Source organism: Ictalurus punctatus, chromosome 11 (assembly GCF_001660625.3).
Source record: "Ictalurus punctatus breed USDA103 chromosome 11, Coco_2.0, whole genome shotgun sequence".
NCBI classification, from domain to species: domain Eukaryota; kingdom Metazoa; phylum Chordata; class Actinopteri; order Siluriformes; family Ictaluridae; genus Ictalurus; species Ictalurus punctatus.
Window position 1 is genome coordinate 3,961,199 of NC_030426.2, and position 23,066 is coordinate 3,984,264.

Genomic DNA, 23,066 nt, shown 5'->3' on the forward strand with positions numbered 1-23,066 from the left:
GAAACCATAACGTATGAGAACGAGCACATTAATGTTAAGCTTTCATTCTGTGTTACAGCGACACACTCATCAGAGCCGTGACACCTTCTGATCTGAGAATTCAACAGCGCTGCAGTATAAATAGTATTGTTGTTTACTTCCTGAGACTTAACACTTGTATTTACATCAACCATGTACTTTTGTATTTTATTTTAGTAGTGTCTAAAGGAGAATTCAATGACTGAAGCGACCACCACTCTCCCAAAAAGTACATTAACATTAATAAGATGTAGTGTTTCAGATCTGAATTACCTTTATGATTGGAGCTTTGTGTTTTAAGGGCATTTTCCTCTGCCCGGCATTAATAATAAATCCGATCGCTTAGACGATCTGGAACGTGAAGGAACGTGTATATATGTTCATTTTAGAAATCCAGTGTCTCTCGAAGTATATCTGAGTGCTTAGGCTGTCGGGAAGAGAGCACACACAAGCACGGACAAAATATATTTACAAAAAAAAAAAAAAACCCCTTAAGCATGCACTGTCAAAATGAGGGAATTCTTTCTCTACTGACAAATACAGGGCTTCACTGAGTAAAATCTTACCGACACATGACGTTGATGTAATGGATACATTATAAATACATTGGCCATAAGTCTGGATTGTTTGCCGCAGCTGGTGCTTATTTATGTTCAGGCTGGGATTCTGGTGTAAACTCAACAGCTGCGATGCAAATGTTTGCAGTACAGTTTGATTTGGGACGACTTTCGGGCGAGAGCTGTCAGCCATTAAAAAGCCATCGAGGCCGCGGTTCTTCTGGGAGCCATCCGAGTAAATATATCCATTTCAGTTGAATGTGTTTTGTTTGCGAGCGAGCGTGTTTTCTTGGGCTCCTCTGCCGAGACTTGCTTAAGGGTTGTGTTCCCATCCTCTCCTCCCTCCCCCCCCCGGATGAAAGGGAGAAACAGAAACGAGTATTCGATATCTGACAACCTGCACCCTTTTTTGGCCTGGACACTCACGGATGTGTCATCTCTAGAGGATCTAAGCAGTATATCACCATGTGGGAAAGTGTGAGAGAGTGAAGTGAGAGAGAGAGAGAGAGAGAGAGAGAGAGATTATATGCAAGTCTGTGGGTGGAAACCATCCGGCTAGAAAGCAAACAAACAAGTCCAGTCCAACTAGGAAAGCACAGGAAAATCTAGGAGAAGAGTCAAATTGAGCTTGGTGAGTTTAGCCTGCCGAAACCCGAAAGGCCGCTCGTGCGTTTCACGTACGCCACTTTATTTTAACACCTGCGTCCTTTTCCATGTCTTTTCATCACAGGCCTTTAAGTCATGATGCAAGAAGCGGGGACAGCGGAGACGACGAGTAACGGGACAGCCAAACAGAACGGCGTGGCAGTTGAAGGCGGGCTTCGAGACATACGATCCAAGAGTGCCACACCTTCCTCTGACATCACAGCCGCTAACCTCATGACCCTTCAACAGCAGCAGGTAATTGTGATTTATCTTGCATGCGTGTAAAAGTTTTTGATCATACAGCTGGTCCAATCCATCGCAGGCTCACCCTCTCTCACCTGTCCTTCATTAAGCCGTGTCATCAGCATATCCCTCTCCCTCCTTTTAAGTGCCCATTAATATTTCATCATCCCTCCTTCTCCAAGCACATAAACACATTATTATGATTATTTATGTATACTGAAGGTGTCCTGAATTTTTAAAACACTCTAAAGTGCTCTTTTGGCAATTGTGTGTTTGCCTGCTGACGTGTTTATCCTAGCACACGTTCCAGTAAAATAGTTTGCAGAAATGTAGGTGCGGCGCAGTTCTCGGACAGTAGTGGCTGCGCATCCGACAGCACGCGTTGTCGACATAACGCGAGCTGCCTGTCCAATCAGGCAATCTGGCCTTTTAAGACCCGCCCCAGAAACGTTTTTAATGTCACCACGGCTTTTTGTGTCGGCATGAGTGTTGGTGCGCGACAGCACGGGCGAGAAAGACCGGGGCGTGAAAAGATCAGTGAGCCGCATGCTGTCTGTGCCCCAGGGGCTGATGGGAGTTGTTGTCAGTGGTTGTTTGGTCATGATGGAGCGATGCTCTGATGCAGCTGTCAGTCGGCATAGAAATGGCTGTCTGTAAACACGAGAGCAGTGGCTTTGCCTTTGCTTAAAGCAAAGGACGATGATGGCTTTGAAAGTCTTTACATATGTTTTGGTGTCACGGTTGCTGTCTGATGGCAGCTTCACGGCACGCTTTGAAAATATCAGAGCAATATAGATATTTCAGTGTGCTTCAAAAATGAAGTACAGGGACACAGCAGTAAGGAGGCATGGCATCTGATTTTTTCCATATCAGCAATAATATAATCTTATATATACATATAGATAGATAGATAGATAGATATAGACATATAGATATATATTGCATGTTTCTATATTTTATATATGTATATACAGTGAGGGGAAAAAAGTATTTGATCCCCTGCTGATTTTGTCCGTTTGCCCACTGACAAAGAAATGATCATTCTATAATTTTAATGGTAGATTTATTTGTACAGTGAGAGACAGAATAACAACAAGAAAAAAATCCAGAAAAACGCATGTCAAAAATGTTATAAATTGATTTGCATTGTAATGAGGGAAATAAGTATTTGACCCCTCTGCAAAACATGACTTAGTACTTGGTGGCAAAACCCTTGTTGGCAATCACAGAGGTCAGACGTTTCTTGTAGTTGGCCACCAGGTTTGCACACATCTCAGGAGGGATTTTGTCCCGCTCCTCTTTGCAGATCTTCTCCAAGTCATTAAGGTTTCGAGGCTGACGTTTGGCAACTCGAACCTTCAGCTCCCACCACAGATTTTCTATGGGATTTAGGTCTGGAGACTGGCTAGGCCACTCCAGGACCTTAATGTGCTTCTTCTTGAGCCACTCCTTTGCTGCCTTGGCCGTGTGTTTTGGGTCATTGTCATGCTGGAATACCCATCCACGACCCATTTTCAATGCCCTGGCTGAGGGAAGGAGGTTCTCACCCAAGATTTGATGGTACATGGCCCCGTCCATCGTCCCTTTGATGCGGTGAAGTTGTCCTGTCCCCTTAGCAGAGAAACACCCCCAAAGCATAATGTTTCCACCTCCATGTTTGACGGTGGGGATGGTGTTCTTGGGGTCCTAGGCAGCATTCCTCCTCCTCCAAACACGGCGAGTTGAGTTGATGCCAAAGAGCTCCATTTTGGTCTCATCTGACCACAACACTTTCACCCAGTTGTCCTCTGAATCATTCAGATGTTCACTGGCAAACTTCAGACGGGCATGTATATGTGCTTTCTTGAGCAGGGGGACCTTGTGCGCGCTGCAGGATTTCAGTCCTTCGCGGCGTAGCGTGTTACCAATTGTTTCCTTGGTGACTATGGTCCCAGCTGCCTTGAGATCATTGACAAGATCCTCCCGTGTGGTTCTGGGCTGATTCCTCACTGTTCTCATGATCAATGCAACTCCATGAGGTGAGATCTTGCATGGAGCCCCAGGCCGAGGGAGACTGACAGTTCTTTTGTGTTTCTTCCATTTGCGAATAATTGCACCAACTGTTGTCACCTTCTCGCCAAGCTGCTTGGCAATGGTCTTGTAGCCCATTCCAGACTTGTGTAGGTCTACAATCTTGTCCCTGACATCCTTGGAGAGCTCTTTGGTCTTGGCCATGGTGGAGAGTTTGGAATCTGATTGATTGATTGCTTCTGTGGACAGGTGTCTTTTATACAGGTAACAAGCTGATATTAGGAGCACTCCCTTTAAGAGTGTGCTCCTAATCTCAGCTCGTCACCTGTATAAAAGACACCTGGGAGCCAGAAATCTTTCTGAATGAGAGGGGTCAAATACTTATTTCCCTCATTAAAATGCAAATCAATTTATAACATTTTTGACATGCGTTTTTCTGGATTTTTTTGTAGTTATTCTGTCTCTCACTGTTCAAATACAACTACCATTAAAATTATAGACTGATCATTTCTTTGTCAGTGGGCAAACGTACAAAATCAGCAGGGGATCAAATACTTCTTTCCCTCACTGTATATATATATATATATATATATATATATATATATATATATATATATATATATATATATATATATATATATATATACTCACACACACGACCCATCAAATCAAAAGTTTGGAGACACTTGACTGAAATGGTCCTCGTGAACTTAAAAAGCTTTTGATCTGAAAGTGTATGATTAAACGTTTTAAATCAGTGTTCTAGACAAAAATATATAATTGTGCCAACATATTCATCTTTCATTAGGAAAAACTGACATTTTATTTACAACTAATTATTTGTTTAAACGGATGACGCGGAGTGAAAAATTCCGAAAAGCAGCCAGTAAGTGTCCAGCGTACAGTAGGTGTGAACTCCTTTAATACTGTTTACAAAGCATCTCGGGGGAATTCCTCAAGAAATCAGTCGAGAAAATGCCAAGAATACATTTCTGGACATTCTAGGCAAAAAGGGGGTCTACTTTGAAGATGCTAGTTTAGATGATTTAGTTTTGATTTGTGGTGTTCCGGAGTTTTGATGACTTTATTATTATTCTAAAATGTGGGGTGAAAAATAATAATAATAAAGTATGAGTGTGTCTAAACTTTTGACAGGTTGTGTGTGTGTGTATATATATGTATATATTCATGTGTACATTAATGAAATAATGAAACGTTTATTATGAACGTTCAGTTTCTCAGAAAGAGCTGGAATCTTTCATCATCAAACCAAAGATGACACTACAGCTGATTACAAAGCTAAAGCTCATAGCCAACCATATAGTAGTCTTAATCCTTAGCGATTGGCCGTCAGAGCTACTCTCTCCCACCCACCGGATGGCCGAGGCCGAACACACAGCGTCCCGATGTTGGCCGCATGTAAATCACAGCCATGCTGAATTCATTAGTGCCGTCGTCACACAAAACCATGGATGAAACTTCAATAACTGCAGGCCACAGTTGAGTAAACAGTTGCGCTGAAATTTAATTCCTGTTGACTTTTCCTTCGTTCCCTGCCAGAGGTGGGTTCTGATTCGCCCGACTAAAACAACAAGAGTTACAGCTTTGATGGATGTGAGGGGAGAAGAGGGGGAGAAAAGAGATCTGCGGGCGAACCAGAGCATGAAAAAAAAAAGACTAAAGAATGAAAAAAGAACAGATAAGAAGAAAAGCGATCTGTGGAATAGTGCTCGCTATGAAGTGATCAGTGTGATACTGTTGAGGTTGTCATGCACCAGTATGGAACCTGCATGTGAAACCTGTCTGGTGACAGTTTAAACGTCCAGGAGAGGAAAAGACAAGGGAGGGAAAGAAAAAGAAAAAAAGAAGTAATTAGTATTTTAATCGTTTGCGCTATTTGCTGTTTTCGGTGGTGTTAAATGAATGTGCCGCTCTTATATGGAAAAAAGGGTGTGACTGTTGAAGTCATGCAACGCGGTGGGATTTTCAAATTCTTCTTTGTTTAAAATGCGAGTGCGTTGCTGTGTCCCGAGACGTCCTGTTAGCTGTGTTGCAGTTAATAATGCAATATTTTTCTGACCTCAAGTGCAGCTTTGTAAGTCTTTTCAGATACATGAAAGCCCGTTTCATGTGGGTTTTTTTCCCCTCTCTTTGTGTCACCCACGTCCACATAAATAGCTGCCCAAATACTAACTAAATACAACAGGTTCATTATTATTTTATCTCAGTAAGAGCAAACAACTCTGTTATGCCTACAAAGGGCCTAAGCTTTAGTGTACATGAAGCAGAGAGAGCATCTGTACAGGTTGTGCAAAGTCAAAACCACCACTGTGGGCTTCCAAACTCGCATACTCTCTGTGGTTTTGTACTCACCGTCATGTTTGAACGCTCCAATCACAGGCTTGTTCTCGCGTTGTGTTTTCATCCCCAGAGCTCGCTCAACCGCCACGTCCACGATGTCCACTTCCTGTACAGTTATATCATACTGTCTCTGCGTGAAGCGTCTTTCACACACAGGTTTTACGCAGCTCTCTGAACTCCATAGAAATCCATCCAAATCCATAAAAAAGCATTGTTCAAACCACCATGTTTAATTTGCATAATTGCATTATCAATGCTGTTAGGATACCAATAGCATTCTACGTCAAAATTCGCACTTCACATGCACTTTCACATTCTCTCTCATGACCTCGCTTTAATGCTTTACGTTTCGACCCGCTCTCAAAAGATGATTTTAAAATAATCGAAAGATCCGGTAACTCTTAACGCTCCCACATACGTGACGCTGTAAAAGCGTGTTATTGTTTGGGTTTTTTTTTTTTTTATGCCGATGGAGCTGGCGTGAAGGAGATTATTTCGATTAAGTTCTCGGACACAGGGCTTTAATTTTCACGTGATGTGTAGCGATATGTTAAAAACCAGACGTGGCAGATATTGTATTTGGATATAAAAATAAAAAAAAGGAAAAAAAGAATCATCTTTCAACCCTTCAGACACAGTGTGTTTGCTTGTAATGCGATCAGACTTAATTACTATGTAAAAAGTATGTGATGTGTGACCTGTGAGCATTCAGTTACATTGATTAAAAAAACGAAAAACAAAACATCTGGCATTTATAATGATTTGGAATATAGTTAAGGTCTGTATTGCTCAGTATAGCATGAATTTTTTATTTGAGTGTTTATAGTGAAGAGGCCATACCCTGGAGCAAAATGCGCACTGTGGGTGACCAGTGTGCGTCATTCATTCTGTATTCCTGATTGGCTTTATGCACTTTGTCTCTTTAATCTCTGTGTTAGCCCCGATATATCTGTATATTTATATAACCCATTGCATGTTAAATATTTGTGGATTTTGGACTGTTGTCATTCAAGAAAAAAAAAAACACACGCACAAAAAAAAAACCCCAGTACCACTTAAATATCAACATAAATATAATAATAGAGATTGAAAATGTATTTTTTTACCACTATGAATTGATCTAAAAAGATGTAAGTGAATGGGTGAGTGAAGGTGATATTTTAGATCTGCAACAGCTAATCGGTAAAATCGATAATGATGGATTATGAAAATCATTGCCAACGAATCTCATTATGGATTAGTCGCTCTGCACGGGGGAGATTTACTCATTACGTTACTTCTGTTCCGAAAACACGCTTCGGAGAGTAAATACTAAAGTTGTGTCCCAAGTGACGTACTGCACACTTACACTATGCACTGCGTACTCTACCGACTAGGGTATGAATTTTAGAAAGGTAATATCATCTCAAATATAACACTAGTGGGTTTTTACTAACAGGAAGTATACAGTGTTTCCCAGTCAGTGGAGCATGACGTCACACGCACGTAATATGATTCCGCTAGCTTTAGCAGAATACACAGTCGACGAGAATAAATTTGTTGTTTACTGTTTGTCAACAATACTTTTCATACCCAACATGACCCCAGTCACCATCAGGCGGAGGCAGAATCGTCAAGTGACAGCAAAAAAAAAAAAAGGAAAAAAAGTGTGCGACCTCCAAGTCCTCTAAGGCAGGGAGACATTTTATATTAAATGCCCCAGAGAAGACTGTAACCTGTAAACTTTACAAAGCGGAGCTCGTGTAGCAGGGAGGCACGACAGTGATGCACACAAACTTCTGTTTATATACAAAATGCTCCACTGTGTGCAAGGGGTGGGGGGAAACTGGTGCGAGTTGCTTAAAAGGTTTAGTTTAATTGAAGTTTATTGTCATTATATGCTGTATTTGCGCGCTTGCAGTGTAAATTCTGTCGTTTATTGTAACTGAAGTGATGTATTAGTGACGAGGCCGCGTTGCTCCTCATGCGCGATGCAGACGCGGTGATGCACAGTGGGAGCACAAATAAGATTTATAATGAGTAATTAAAACACTATGATCAGAGTAAACACAAGTAAAACAATATGTCTAAAGGCAGCGAGTAACACAAACCACAAGGTGCAGTGAAAGGGAGACTTTATTATTAATATTTACAGCTGAAGTTTAATTATCAGTGCCATAAAGATTGTGTAAATATATAGGCTATATAATTAATAATATATACACCACCCATCAAAAGTTTGGAGACACTTGACTGAAATGGTTCATGATGTTAAATATTCATTTCTTTCATTAGAAAACTAACATTTTATTTACAAAAAATTTATTTTTAACGGATGAAAAGCAGCCAGTAAGTGTCCAGCGTACAGTAGCTGTGAACTCCTTTAATACTGTTTACAAAGCATCTCAGGGGGATTCCTCAAGAAATCGGTCGAGAAAATGCCAAGAATACATTTCTGGACAGTCTAGGCAAAAAGGGGGTCTACTTTGAAGATGCTAAAATATTACATAATCTTTTATTTAGTTAGATTTTTTTTTTTTTTTTTAATCACACCATTTGTGCTATTCCAGAGTTTTGATGACTTTATTATTATTAAAATGTGGAGGAAAAAATAACTAAATAAAGAATGAGTGTGTCTAGACATTTGACCGGTAGTGTATATTATTCCACAAACAGTTGTGTTAATGTGAAGTTTTATATTTTTTTTATAAGTTTTATATAAGTGTTGGATATTCGTAGCACTCAGTTTGTGTTTCATTATGAATGGTGGGTTCGTTATTATTCTTAATGGAAAAACACAACAAAACAGAACAATGACAAACTCGCCGTCGTCTTGTCAGTCAGCTCGCCTCACTCGTTACGTGATAAAAGAAATCTGATCTGAGTTGCGACTCGGACTCGTTCGGCTCATGCCGAATCGAGCAGACGCATTCAGTTTTTAATCGCAGCATCCTTAATTGTTTTTTTTTACTATAAAAAAAAAAAAGGCGAATCAACAGTGGGGGTGGTGCCGCGATGGGCAAGCAATCGGTGTGTGGCCGAACACCGTGTAATACCCGGAACTATCGCAGCAAGTCTAATGACAAGAGACTGAATCCTCAGAATGTAAGAAGTGACTCACATGCTAACTGTTTGTAAAGCTGACTTCATTTGCCATGCTTGTGTTATTAATAAGTCTTAATTTTTTGAAGTATTAATTGGCTACATATCCCACTTCTCATAAATAACTTCACAGTTTCAGCATAGGTTATTTTAATTCTTTTTGTTCCCTTATATGAGCGGTTTGGTTTAGGTATGTGGTCAGCATGCCCTGTGTAGAACGTATGCAAAGATTTACCTGCTGATCAGGTTTGTGTTTGATGGACAATTAAACAGACTCTTCATTTTTTCATTCTGATTGTCACTCAGTCAGTTAACTATATTTCCATATATATATATATATGAAAGTTTTCATTTTTATTCTGATTAAAAGTATGAGTTTGATTCGATTCAATTACATTTTATTTGTATTGCACTTTTCACAGTAGGCATTGTCACAAAGCAGCTTTACTGACTAGGTGTAGATTTAGATACGTAATGATGGATAAGGAGGAATAATGGATTATTAGGATGCAGTAAGTGTAGTTATGGTGTAGTTTGTGACTATCCCGGGCTTTGTAATGAGCAAAGTTTCATTTTTAACACAACCGTTATTAACCAATCAGGAATCGTGACTGCAAGATGGCGGCCCTACTCACCTGTCATAATTTTGCTGCCTCTCTAAATAAGACACTTTTATGAGTTGCCATCGTGGTTTATGCCGCACTCTAAACAGTATAAGAGAGGCAAGTGATTTAACTGCGAATATCCTATACGACCACCATTTAATACATTTTCTTTTCAGTCATCCTACACAGGGTCGCGGGGAGCCTGGAGCCTATCCTAACTCTGGGCACAGGGCGGGGGACACCCTGGACGGGGTGCCAACCCATCACAGAGCACATTCTCTCACACACACACACACACACACACACACACACTCGCACGCTACAGACAATTTAGAGATCCGCCAATCAGCCAACAACACGTAGGAGCAAAGCGGCTGTGGATCGGGTGGTAGAGCGGGTCGTCCACTAATCGTAGGGTCGGCGGTACGATTCCCGGCCTGCGTGACTCCAGATGCCGCGGTGTCTTTGGGCAAGACACTGAACCCCAAGTTGCTCCCGATGGCAAGTCAGCGCCTTGCGTGGCAGCTCTGCTACCATTGATGTGTGTGTGTGTGTGAATGGGTGAATGAGACACAGTGTAAAGCGCTCTGTAGAACCGCTAAGGTTAAAAAAAAGCGTTATATAAGTGCAGACCATTTACCATATAGCAGTAATTAAGTAGGTCGTTAAGGCTGCTAACATACTGTCTATAATGGCTTTAGTTTTCTAGTCTGACTTTTGTTTGCTTTTGTCTAGATGGCAACTTAAATCGTTTGCTTCTGACTTGCTAATGAGCATCTGATTAGTTGATAGTTCTGTTAAAAGGTTTTGATTGGTCGTTTGCCGAAACTCCAAAGCGCCATTATTATTATTTTTTTTAACCCCATAGAAAAGCTAAGTCGAACATTAATCTTCCAAATTCATAAACTAATAAGCTCCAATTCCTTTGAGAACATGGCAAAGGAAAAAAAACAAAAAAAACAAACCTGGAGCTTGGCATGTCATCAGTTCTTGTTAGGGAACATAACTATGAAAGACAGTGCTCATTAATACATATGGAAGATAAAATAATTGTAATCTGTTTGATCATCTCAAGCCTGACGGAGGAATTCATCTTGCCGCACTAGTTAGATTGGGGGAAGTAGACCATAAGCTTCATTTAAACATCTCCATACGCAAGCCAAATCGCTAGCACCGCCCTCTTGTATTTAACAACAATTGTATGCGGCCCTCGATAGGAGCGTTTCAGTCGGAATTTGAAGCATCGGATCGTCAGCTCACAGCTTTAAGAAACCCCGCAGTAACGCGGTGTTGCCGTAGCGTTCTGAGCCTGTTAAAACTGCCACTTGTTGCAGTTTGTTTACTCCGAGCGCGTATGTTCAGTCAGTGTTTGTTGGATCGTTGAATGTTTGACTAGTCTTTGATATTCCAGCCGTCTTATAAATCATGATCTGCCTGGCCGCAAGCAAGCCCCGTCTCTATAATGATTGATTTGTGTTATAAATTCAGTGTGAAGATATACACCAAACAAAATTCCAAAGGCATTGCTAATTTCACTATTCTTCGACCGTTCTTTGAGGGGGGGGGGGGGGACAGTAACCAAGTACCGTAGTTGCTAGTAAGGTATCCATGTAAGCTTAACGTAAGTAACGTAAGCTCAGTTATATGCAGCATTCATGAACAGGCTTCATCTGAACATCATACCGTTATACGGTTCGAGACAAATGAGATATTTGGTTAATTATGAATTAAGCGCTTGAGACATACCGGAATTCAGTCCAAATGGCATGCCAGTCCATCTCCGGGCACACACACACACACACAAGGGGTAGTTTAACATAGCCAGTCAATCTACTTGCATATTTTTGGACGGTGGGAGGAAACCAGAGAGCTCGGCGTGAACACGTGGAGAACATGCGAAACTCTACACAGAGGGTGAGCTGAGGTCGGCGCTGCCCGCTGCACCACTGTGTCGCCTGGATTGAATAAAATGATTATTATTATTACTATTATTACATTGCATGGGCAAATCATAAATAGTCTCACATATTCATATCCGATGTGCCATCTTTACAGGGTTGGAATGAGTTCAGTGCCTATGTTTGTGAGTTTCCACTCTACACAGCAAAGATGTTTTATTCCTACTGTTGTCGACTTGAAAGAGGGACACATTCTTCTGTTTATGTTCCAGCTGCTAGTCCTTTTTTTTTTTCTTCTTTTTTTTTTCTTTCTTTTTTTCTTTTCACCCGTGACTTCGTTCACATTTTGATCATCTTTATTCTGTTTTTCAGCTGGTTTGACATTGCTTATTTGTTCTGCAGCTGTGTAAAAGTGTAAGTGGCTGGAATTTCCCCATTTAAGATACACACATCCTCACCCGGCCACGTAAGCATGCCGCCAGAGATGTACCAGGTGGATCAGAAACACGTCGCCTTACGTAGGGTTCCTCAAAACGTTACCAAAAACACGGATAGATATCAAGCTTTATGGAGCCAAAGGCAGTTTTGGCACGGAGTAGAACTATTTGCCGATCCTGTAATGACTGCTCTTGGCGACTGCTTTTCAAAAGCTGCTTTTGTCATGCGCACCCTCGAGCTATGAGAGAACTTGTGGTTTTCAGCATTTTCTTTTGATGAGGAAGTGAGGATGATGAGAGTGATAAAAATAAAAATTTGAAGAAAAAAAAAAAAACACGAAAAAAACAAAACCAGACAAACGGGCTGATCATATGCACCAGCAAGCTTTTTGTGGTGTTTTGTGCCCTTTTTCACTTCATTTCGATGCATCTGCAACCGAGTGTCTGCGCGTGCACGTACAAACAACCTCTGCAGCAAGAAGGAAGTGGCTTTTCATGGTTGATGTAGGATTTAAATCTTAGGCTTGATGACTCTACGAGTGCATATAAAGTCACCTGGAATTAGCCTGTAACGCACACTCCGACACCCTCGCCAAGCTACCATGGACGAAATGACCGTGCTCAAGAATGTCTCTGTTGTCTCCATCGCATCTCTTATAGCGCGCAGTTTGATGATTTACGACCATTTCTGCTGGTGCATTTTTAATCACTTGCATGCTCGAGCAAACTGTTGTTGACTTGTACTCATGGACTGCCAGTAATCGCCCTGAACTCACGCGCACGGCTGTTGAATATTTAATATCAGCACCCTGCTTCATCACAGACATCTTTTAATGAAGTTTGAGGTCTTGGAAATACCCGTCCAAGCCCTCCGTCCGCTCGTCCCAACATATTCCAAACAAAACGGTGGATGAGTAATTGCTTTTCTTTTACGGAAGGGCGAACCCGTTGGAGTTTGCTTCGTCGGGCTCATGGATGCTTTAGCTTTGTTACAAATTACAAGATAAGGCAAGGCAATTATGCCGATTCCTCACCCCATTCTCGCCCCCCGTTCTCTCTGTCCTTGGATGAGTGCAGTTGTCCGTGACGTCGTATCTAGAGAGATTTGAAAGGTTGGATTTTTAGCCTGCAACACGTTGAGTTAGAAACCGTCTGGAACGGCACACGTCTTCCATTATGCAAAAGTGTACATGGTGCTTCGTGGAAAGGAGGTGACGAGCTGAGAGAACGAGCGAGAGTGAACGAGCGAGAGAGAGAGGTTCTGTGTAGACCCAGATGAATGCACTCAGTGGTGAGGAGCTGATGGAAGACAGATGAACAGAGTGTAGAAGCGGGATTAAAATAAGATTCATGGATGTCGCTAGAGCATTCTCCTTCCTTGCATTCCTCCTCTCCGGCATCTTCCTCTTGGACATCTGCTTGTAAACTCTTGCAGGTAACTTTGTCCGTTTGGACCGAAATGACAGGCTTCCCAACTTCCCAACTTATTGCAAATCTCGACGACAGGGACAAAGATCGGCGTTATGACACTGCGTATTGCTTCAAATTGCTTTATTGGTAAAATGATAGTGCTTCCTCCAATTTCAATAATTTTCTGGAATCCCTTGTTGAACGGTTTAATTGTGTTATCACCCAACTTGCAACATCTGTCTTTATACTGGAACAGATGACAGTTTTATTACAGGGTGAATTTCTTTGCTGCGTCTGCCAATTGATGGGCAATCTGATTCATAATCGTAGCGATGCAATGGAAATTAAACATTAAGGGTGCTTGTATGTAGAACAGGCGAGAAATAATTATTCTCCGAAGAAAGGGAACCTGCAGCGTGTCTCAGAGTACTCCATCACCGCGTTTTTCCGTGGAGAACCAGGCCTTTGCAATTTCACCATATTGCCTTCTAATTGTGGGAAGCAATATCTCCGCCTTTAAAGCGATACTTTCATCCGAGCTCCAAAAAACGCAGCGCCGCTCTCCCAAACCTGGCAACCCGCCCCGCGTCGGGGTCTTGCTTTCACAGTCAGGGCATCGTAGAAGATTTATTATCGAGTCTCGCGCCCATAAAGCATAGAGCGCAGCGATGATGTGCAGGTCATATATATGCACGTAGGGCAGATGGAGAGAGTTTACTGCGCCGCGGGTTAACATCCTGTTTACAGTAATTCATGTACGAGTTGTTTGACAGTGAGGTAAGGAGTGTGTCTGGGGCTGTACAGGAAAACAGGACCAAGTTGCTCTACTAAAGGCTGCAGCGCCACACCGCTAATGGATTTCAGGTCAAACGGTCAGCCGACGGAAAAGTGGCGTAATACGGAGAGAGAGAGAGAGAGAGGAGTAGTGTGTGTTAATGCAAATGATACATGTGTATGCCTTTTTTTTTTTTTCCCAGTTCTGTAGGCCGCCCCATTGTTCTACTTCCCATATTTACATTTACATAGATGATGTAAGCTCTCCTTGTCTCATTTTTTCCCTTCTTTAAAAAAAAAAAAGCGTGTGTGAGAGAGAGAGACCTCCCATGTAAATGATGCCTGCTATGCTGGTACCATTAGGAGCATGAAGCACCTCTCATCGTCTACGCTAAGCGGATGGGCTTTGATGCTGTAAAGAGGGGAACTGTAAACTTGGAGCAGGTGTTGTAGGCAGCTGGGGCAACGAGGCGGCCCTCTGTGGCGTCGGTGTTGTTTTAGTATTAGATAGCTTATTCGAACGGCTCTAAACCCCACCAGGGAGGATTTCAGATTAAGACGGCGCCTGTATCTTTTTAAAATGAACGAAACGCTTCACTTCTCCTACGTTCGTCTTTCTTATAAGCTAAGTATACCGCAAGGAGCCGGTCGAAACGGCAGACACATCGTTTAAAAAGGCGGCTTTCCTTTAAGCTCTCGGCATCCGAACGTCAAAAAACAGTCTGGCAAAAAGCGCTTCTGTTACGTATACGCCACAATCGGAGGCAAGTTATTAGGGCTCGATTTAAAGATGCATTAATCGTCACGGGAATTGAGGCACTCATGCATTTTTAATGAGCTTTTGACTTTTTACAAAACTCTTCACCGAATTAATATGTATCAGGGAAAGTATTTTATTCTACTATTTATTTATTTTATTTTTCCCCCCACTAGGATCGAAAACTTCTGGGTAATTAATATTCATGGACTGTGCATGTTAACACCCCCGATACAAATGCCATGGAGATCCAATTAACATAGAACGGGCCCCGAGGAACGGGGACGATAAGGGTTAAACGCGGCGTTGAAATGATAACCGGGCCTTTCTTTTTCCTCCATGCTTTTAAAGCATTTATTTGTTTCAATATAGTGTTCATCCACTGAACACGCTCCTGATTAAGGCATCTTCGAGAAACTCTAGAGATTTGGACAAACAGCTTAGAGCATGAGAGAGCGCGAGTGTCTGATGAACAGATAAGTGGAGGGGTTTGAGCACATTTGTGTGTGTGTGTGTGCGCGCGTGCACTTCAATCATAGACAGTCTCGCTAATGTGAAAGTCCTGTAGTGGAGCTAGCTGGTATTTCTTATTCATAATGTCTAGATGTGGGACAGGTGAAGCGTTGATTCAGAGGGTTGTGGTTCCGTGCTAAGGTCACACAGTCGGTGACGGAGTAGAAATTTGTCACTGTTGCTGCACGTGCCGGCAGTCTCTTTCACGTGTGCTTCGGAGTGTATAGTCAACACACAACTGTGCAGGTTAAATGTTTGCTTTCAGTGAAGCAAAAAGGGTTTTTCTTTTTTTTTTAATGCCTCCCAAACGTGTAGTCCATTGAATGCATCTCTTTACATTAAGATACACTATACAGTCCGTACAGGATTCCGCAAAGTTGTTTTTTTTTTTTTTTTTTTTTTTTTTTGTGTGACTGTTGCGGCCAAAAAATGCTCGATTTGGAGTTTTTTGTGCTTCAATTGGTGAAAATTGGCCTTTCGCAGTGATGTTTGTCGGTAAAGGAGACCTTTTAGCTGTGCTCATGGTAGAGGGCTTTGGCTGAACGGGCATGGCGTCAGATGATGCGTCTTGGCCCAAAACTGCGTAAAATCTGCGGTAGTTGTGAAAAATTGCGAGCTCCTCTGAATATTGCAGAGTTTGCTTGATTTTGGGTTCATTTCTGCGAACGCAAAATGACCAAATCCTGGAGGAACTGACTATATGGCCAAATGTTTGTGGACACACGTGGGCCTTCCCCAAACTGTTAACCCTAACCCGGACATATTTCATCGTAATGTCCCTGTGCACAAAGCGACGTCCGTGAAGACACGGTTTGCCAAGGTCGATACAGTATGGAAGAACTCGAGCGGTCTGCACAGAGCCCTGACCTCAACCGCAGTGAACACGAAGATGAACTGGATGCCAGTTGCGCACCGGGAGTTCTCACCCGACATCAGTACCTGAACTCGCTAACGCCTTTGTGGCTGAATGAGCACAAATCCCCACAGCCACGCTACAAAATCTAGTGGAAAGCCTTCCCAGGAGATTGTAGGCCGTTATAGCAGCAAAGATCGGACTAAATCTGGAACGGGATGCCCAAAAAAAACACGCTCGAGCGTGATGGTCAAGTGTCCAAAAACTTTTGGCCATCCGGTGCCTTCGTGTTATATAAAGTACTAGTCAGGCAGGATGTTATTTCCACACCTATATCTGTTAGGTAATGTTGCTGGCGGGTGTCCGTAGTAATCATGATCGGATTGCACGGGGTAGGCGATGTCTGTTTAAATCACATAGATGAGTGTCTTCACGATGCCACACGAACAAACAGTCCATGCATACTACAGAAATTCCACGCATACTACACACACCTTATTTGAATCCAAATTGATGGGTTTGACCTTTATTACAAATGTTTGTCGAAGGGCGTGTGGCCACACCGGTTGTGCATGATCAGTCACGTGTAGGAGTAGGTCACATGACCAGTGGTGGAAAATACTTGACTGATTGTACATTGTTGCTATACTTAAGTATCTGGAATATATAATCTTTAGTATTATTGAGATATTGAAATACACCCTTGCTTACTTACATTTCCAAGAAGAAGAAAAAAGTCATTCTTTTCATTTAGACCTACTCAAAGGTCTCCACTCCTCTCATGAAGCTTGAGGATGAGTACCCACGACCCTACCTCAGTACAATGCTTCAAAACGCTGGAGTAAACAGAGACTGCGATTGAATCTCCTTTGAACGGTGAAATCCATCTAATTCGAAAAACATGAACATTAACTGCCTATTTTTAACCTAAGTTAGCCTGTTTTTGTTTGTTTGTGTGTTTGTTTTTGTGTAATGCCAGGTTAGCCTAGCATTCATTCCAGTAGCTAATATGAATTAGCTAGACAGCAATTGTGTGAGCTGCTTTAAAACAAAAATAAATCAATCACCGTCAGTTAAAAGCAGGTACCTTTTTAATACGTTTAAAAGCAGCAACGTTTTTGCTTTTCACTTGAGTACATCTTTGACCGGGTAATATTTTGACACATCATCTGTGTTTCCATTTAAACGGGATTTTGTACGTGCTCGGAGCTCAGTCACTTCCTAGAGTGTTCTTGTAAACGGCGAAAACACTTGTTCTGACCTTGGCTTTGGCTTAAGATGAAGAAAAAGCCTAAAACTGCCGTTTCTTCCTGCAGGATACAATGAAGTCTTGTACCGACATGTCGATTCGAACAGGATATATAACACTACTCTTTATCGTACAGACCGTCAAACACTCTGTAGAGCGTAAACCTTCCAGGCGCGTGTACGCACAGTCTGTAAAAAAAAAATAATAATAAATAAAATAAAATAAAAAATCCCTGACAGTTAGATACAGACGAGCCTAAAGCAGATAAGCGAGTCGAGTAATAATTACCACACGCCAACAAGTTACGTACAGTCCCTACGAAACAAGGACTCTTGTCGCAGTGACTCTTTTGAATCATTGTATCTACAGGCTACAGCGTAATCTCCGAACTTCCATGGCGTCGTTCCTGTGTGTTTTCTGTTGTTAATAATGACCTGTCGAGCCCAGTGGATGTGACACGGCCTCTATTCGGAAGAGAAATGGCGGCGGCGGCAGTTTGCGTACCATTCAGAGAATGATATTCGCCGTCTACGATATGATGGCGGTCCATAAATATGGCTGATGGTCCCTCGCCTATCTATGAATGACGCCTGCCATAAATAGTTTCCCCTCTGTTCCCCTGTCATAAATCCTTCCCTTTTTTTTTTTTTTCTTCTTTCCTTTTTCTTCCCCCTCCTTCTCCATTTCTTCACGAGGGAAGGAAAATGTGATGTATTATTTAGTCGGTCAATAAAAAAACAAATGTTTTGTAGGCTGGGAGAATGAGCAGAGCAATTCCCCTCGCAGTGCAGGGAGGTGCGTAGCGCTGTGCTCAAGGCTTCACTGCCCTGTTGTTATTTGCTTGTTTACAGTCTCTGACATGATGTAATGGGAAGGGGCCGTGAGAGTGCAAGCCAGCAAATGGCACAGAAAATAAGGCAGCGCCTTTATACGCGCGTCCGTCTCTTCCTCCCTCTTTTTTTTTTTTTTTTTTTTTTTCTTCACTCGCCTGTTGTTTCCCAAGAACCGGTGCATATTTCCTGCGTGTACCTGACCTCCGAAAATAAAGCGCCGCTTTTTCCATCACGAGCTTCCCTGCAGGTGCTGGGGGAGGAGAAGAGATGCGGTGTCTGTGAATGGAATGCGGGATTGAAATCTGGCGATATTTCAGTTCAATCCTATCTAGCAAAAAGAAGTATTTATAGCTGTTTGATTAGAGCTAAACGGTACATGATTTAAGCCTGGGACTACTACGAGATTTATACGGCGCTAGCCGACGCCGAACATGTGCGTGATATAATGAGTGATTTTTGCAGATTCATTTTGTCCTGAATGGTTCTCCAGTCGTCGACCGCACTACACGATTTGCTCAGAATCAACCACACACTTTCGTTCACATTATGACGAGAAATCATTAATCGTAAGCCGTGCGCCCGTTTCTCGGAAACCCGAGGGGAAAAAAAACTCTTGCGAACACACTCAAAATAAACACTGGGTGACACTTTAGCTCAGCTGCCATCGATGATCGTTCTTTCATGTCGAGAGTGAGTCATGACACAGTTGATTGGGACAGGAGATAACTACTTTCTCTGACTCCACAGGATGTCGAGTCTTAAATATCGAACCCCGGGATACCTCGACCGGCTTGCGAGTAGGACGCGGTTGTTAAGATCGAAATGATTTTACACTCCGCACACTACTGGGTCATCTGAGTACATGATCGTCTAAGACCAGCCCGAAACGTACGAGTGTCGAGGAAGGAAAAGGTCGAAATGTGGCATTAAGATTAACAGGCACGGCAGGGTGACGTCGGATGCCGTGACGAAAAATCAGCGTTCGGATCCGATCTTTTGATATAACCTAGTTGGTCGGTGTAGATCTCAGTAGGAGTGGGCGATGTGACCAAAATCCGATGCGAGCAAGCATTTCCACAGGTTTGCAAGCAAAAAAACCCCACAAAGTCGAATGATGCTTATCTGTAGAATGTGTACAGAAACATCAAGTCTTAAATTGGAGACACAGGGAAGGGGGTAGCTCGTCGGTTAAGACGTCACGCTACTGATCAGAAGGTTGCGAGTTCAAATCTCAGCACTGACACTGCCGGGCCCTTGAGCAAGGCCCTTAACCCTCAACTGCTCAGCTGTGTAAATGAGAGAACCGTATGTCGCTGTGGATCAGGGCGTCGGCCAAATGCCGTAATGTAATTAAAAATATCCCGTAAAAACGTTGCAGTTTAGATTAGGATCAGATAAATAAATAAAAATGTCACAGGAAATCTCCGTACTGTACCGTCACGTCGCCCAGTCCCAGCTCACTGCACACACTTCTAATATTATCCATCTCGAGTTCCGAGAAACTGACTGTACTTCAACTCCCACAATCTTCAGCCTGCTCATCATCATCATTATCATTTTTATTATTATTATTATTATTATTATTATAATACGCGTTATACCTAGCTTTTCTCGTGTTCAGGCTCCGAGCATGTTGTTCAAGCACAACTTCGACACAGCATAGCATGATCACCGGGGCAAAAAGCCAAAAAAGCAAAACGCAAACGCCGTAGCTTTATGAATATTTACACCGCATATGCTTACATGTTTTTGCCAGGCTCGGCAGCAGCTGTCGCATGTGTGCGTTGTTTTTTTTTTTTTTGTGTGCATTCAATGCAAATGTCAGCTTCCTGTCTTGTTTCGTAGCTCTGTGTAGACTATGTAAGTAAGGTATTGCGTATGTGTGTGTGTGTGTGTGAGTGATGTAGAAAGGAGCAGGAGAAGTATGTTGGTAATTTCCCTAAAGCCTTCACATCTCAACAGGACTTGCTTTAATATCTCTATATTCTGTCATCGTTCGGATGTCGTGGTTCATCTTCCCACATCGATATCGTCGCCGTGCGATCGAGGGCGGGCGTAGCCTCGGCAGGTTACCGTCACGAAGGGCCACAGAAGTAAATAATCTCTTAATTGTGATATCAACGCGGTTGTTTTCCGCAGCCCCCGACCCTGCGTAGCGCGGGTCACGCGTGAAAGTGAGCAGCAGCAGCCATTTCCCACGTACCGGCGCGAGAGCAAAGCCGAGCGTATGATTAATTTTTCAATTTCTCTCTGCGGATATCTAATAATTGCTCTCATAGATAGCCACGGGCCCCTATTAAACATTAAACTATATAAAAAAGAAAGTTGGAATCAGAAAGATGGTATTTTTGATTGAATAATGTAAAATATCTGTAGGGCAACTGCAAAAAAAAAAAAAATAATAAAAAAAATAACGGCAAAGCTAGTCAAGGTTTGTTCTTCAAATCTATCCTACGACCATCAGCGCATAAGAATAAGCAGTCTGTGGGAGCACTGCCGTATTTATTCTCTTTCAATGGGTAAATGCAAATGATTAGCCTTTTAAAACTTTGCAGTTTTTATAAGGCTCGTTCGAAAAGGAGAAGTCTGTGTATTAAGCAGAAACGTCTGCTTAATTGGTTTGTAATAATGCATACGCTAGATCAGTGAATTTGCCTGCCCCGTGGATGTGTCTGCTCATTAGCCCTTTCTGATTTTTTATGATCCTGTTTATTGGGTTTTATGACAGGCAGTAGGATATTTTGGTTTTGTAAATTAGGACATAGGAACTAAGACCTGTCTGCGTTCGGCTTCTCATTTTGTGTTTTCATTCATCTTTCCGTAGCCTGGATGTTCTGAGTCAGCTGACTGCACATCCACTAGGCGGTTAAACTAGGCACTAGGCGGTCTCCCGGCTTTAACGTCGATGCAAAGGCACAAACGGCGCTCCAAAACGGTGCACGTCGACTTCAGTACAATGATGCAAGTACATGCCAAGTCGCTATCTCCCTCTCTCTCTCTCTCTCTCTCTCTTTCTTTGTTCACTTTGCTCCCTTCCCTCTAATATGATCTTCATCTCGGATTGCGGCAGTACGGGGGAACCGGAGCTCGTTGATCCAATTTGGCTCGGGTAACTCCGGGCGGTGGCTGAGCCGGAGCACGCGAGCCGAGCCGTGCCTGGAATGGCGAAGCCGTGCGGTCGCAGCCGCGCAGGGATTGATCGATTCCGCCTGTTAAAGAACAAGATAAAGAACGTCAGTAAACAGCACGGTGTGCGACTCTCTCTGATCAGTCACCAAGCGCCAGCCCGGGACCCTGCCACGCAGCGGGGCGTGATCCCACTTTACGGGGAGCGAGCGGAACGGGGAAATGAAGTGTGTGCACGTGTATAATGAGAAGATTGTGCTGACTCACATAGCACTAGTTCACATCCTTACTACCGCCGGACCTACGTGAGGCACACACAAGGTACTGTAAAATAATACGCTGCCAACACGTGCATACTTTATATGACATCCTCGTCAGGACTTCGCGGAGAAAACGGAATTGTTCGCACGGACTGTCGCAGTGATGTTTGTTGGTAAAAAAAAAAAAAAAACACCCATAACGAACTTTCTTTTACTTTCACACTATGCGTCGTGACCCAGATGAGGACGGGTTCCCTTCTGAGTCCGGTTCCTCTCAAGGTTTCTCCCTCAGATCATCTCAGGGAGTTTTTCCTCACCACCGTCGCCACCGCCTCACTCAATAGGGATAAATTCACACGCTTAACATCTCCATCCTGTGTTTATATGTTTCTGTAAAGCTTCCTTGAGACGATGTCCATCGTTAAAAGCGCTACACAAATCAAACTGAATCGACTTGAATGTTACCTTTCAGCTGTCCTCATGTTCGATACACGTGACTCGAAGAGCGTCCTGGCCGAATGCTCGTCACGACGACGTCGCATGACGCGTCTCGGGCCAAACCTGCGGAAAATCTGCAGGAGTTTAGTACCGTCGGAAGCTCTTCCGGACGTCGCAGAGTTTGCTTCATTTTGCGTTCATTTCCGCGATCGCAAACTCGCAAAATCCCAGAGAAATCGTCCATGGCGCGCTAGAGACCGTACCACACCACACGTGCTGTGTCATTTGACACGGGTACACTCGGATATGAAAACGCGCTCCTGGAACGTCATCACCCGTTTCATTTCGTTTCCCGTCGCTAAAGAATATATCGTAATTATTTTTCATCCACGCTCCAGCGATCCCAGCTCGGCCAGACGTGACGACATCTTTCACAGCGTAGGGAAGCATGAACATTACAGTGCCATATTTGAGTGTTTATTTTCATTTGAAATCGCAGTTTGCTAGATGGAAAGCTCACTCCTGAGTAAGCAGCTGCGTCGAAGGTTAATAGGTTAAACTCGTTAATAACTCATTTTAGGTGATTTATATGCGTTTGACCCAATCGCCGGTGTGCACTCTACACACACTAGGGCCGCTTTTTTGCACTGTTTATGGTACTGTCCAGAGGCGCTTACATATGCCACGGATATGTCTGCCTGCGTTACACCCTGCTCGTCCATGAGAGATGCTCAGCATCTCTTTCTCTTTTGAACGATTTCCCCTCACTCTCAACTTATCCGAAACAACTTGCTTTGTGTTTCGACAGCCGCAAAAAAAAAAAAACCCCAAGCATTTGCAGATGATTTACGTGAGTCTCTGACTACGTTTACATGGACAGCAATAATCTAATTATTAATATGATTAAGGTGTTTGAGTGGCTTTTAGAATACTCCTGTCATGTTCCCGTTTCACATGTTACAGAACATAGATGGATTAGCGGCACACGTCATCACGTC

General features: G+C 42.8%; 1 protein-coding gene across 8 annotated transcripts in view; it reads left to right on the top strand.

The window, feature by feature from the left end:
- Nucleotides 1-23,066, top strand: part of foxp1b (forkhead box P1b) — a 185,988-nt gene that overhangs the window by 90,659 nt on the left and 72,263 nt on the right. For all 8 annotated transcript variants that reach the window (XM_017479637.3, XM_017479632.3, XM_017479631.3 and 5 more), the window contains one exon: nt 1,306-1,475. In XM_017479637.3, the coding sequence (XP_017335126.1) occupies nt 1,317-1,475 (159 nt within the window). In that variant the 5' untranslated portion in view covers nt 1,306-1,316. The remainder of the gene's footprint in view (nt 1-1,305; nt 1,476-23,066) is intronic.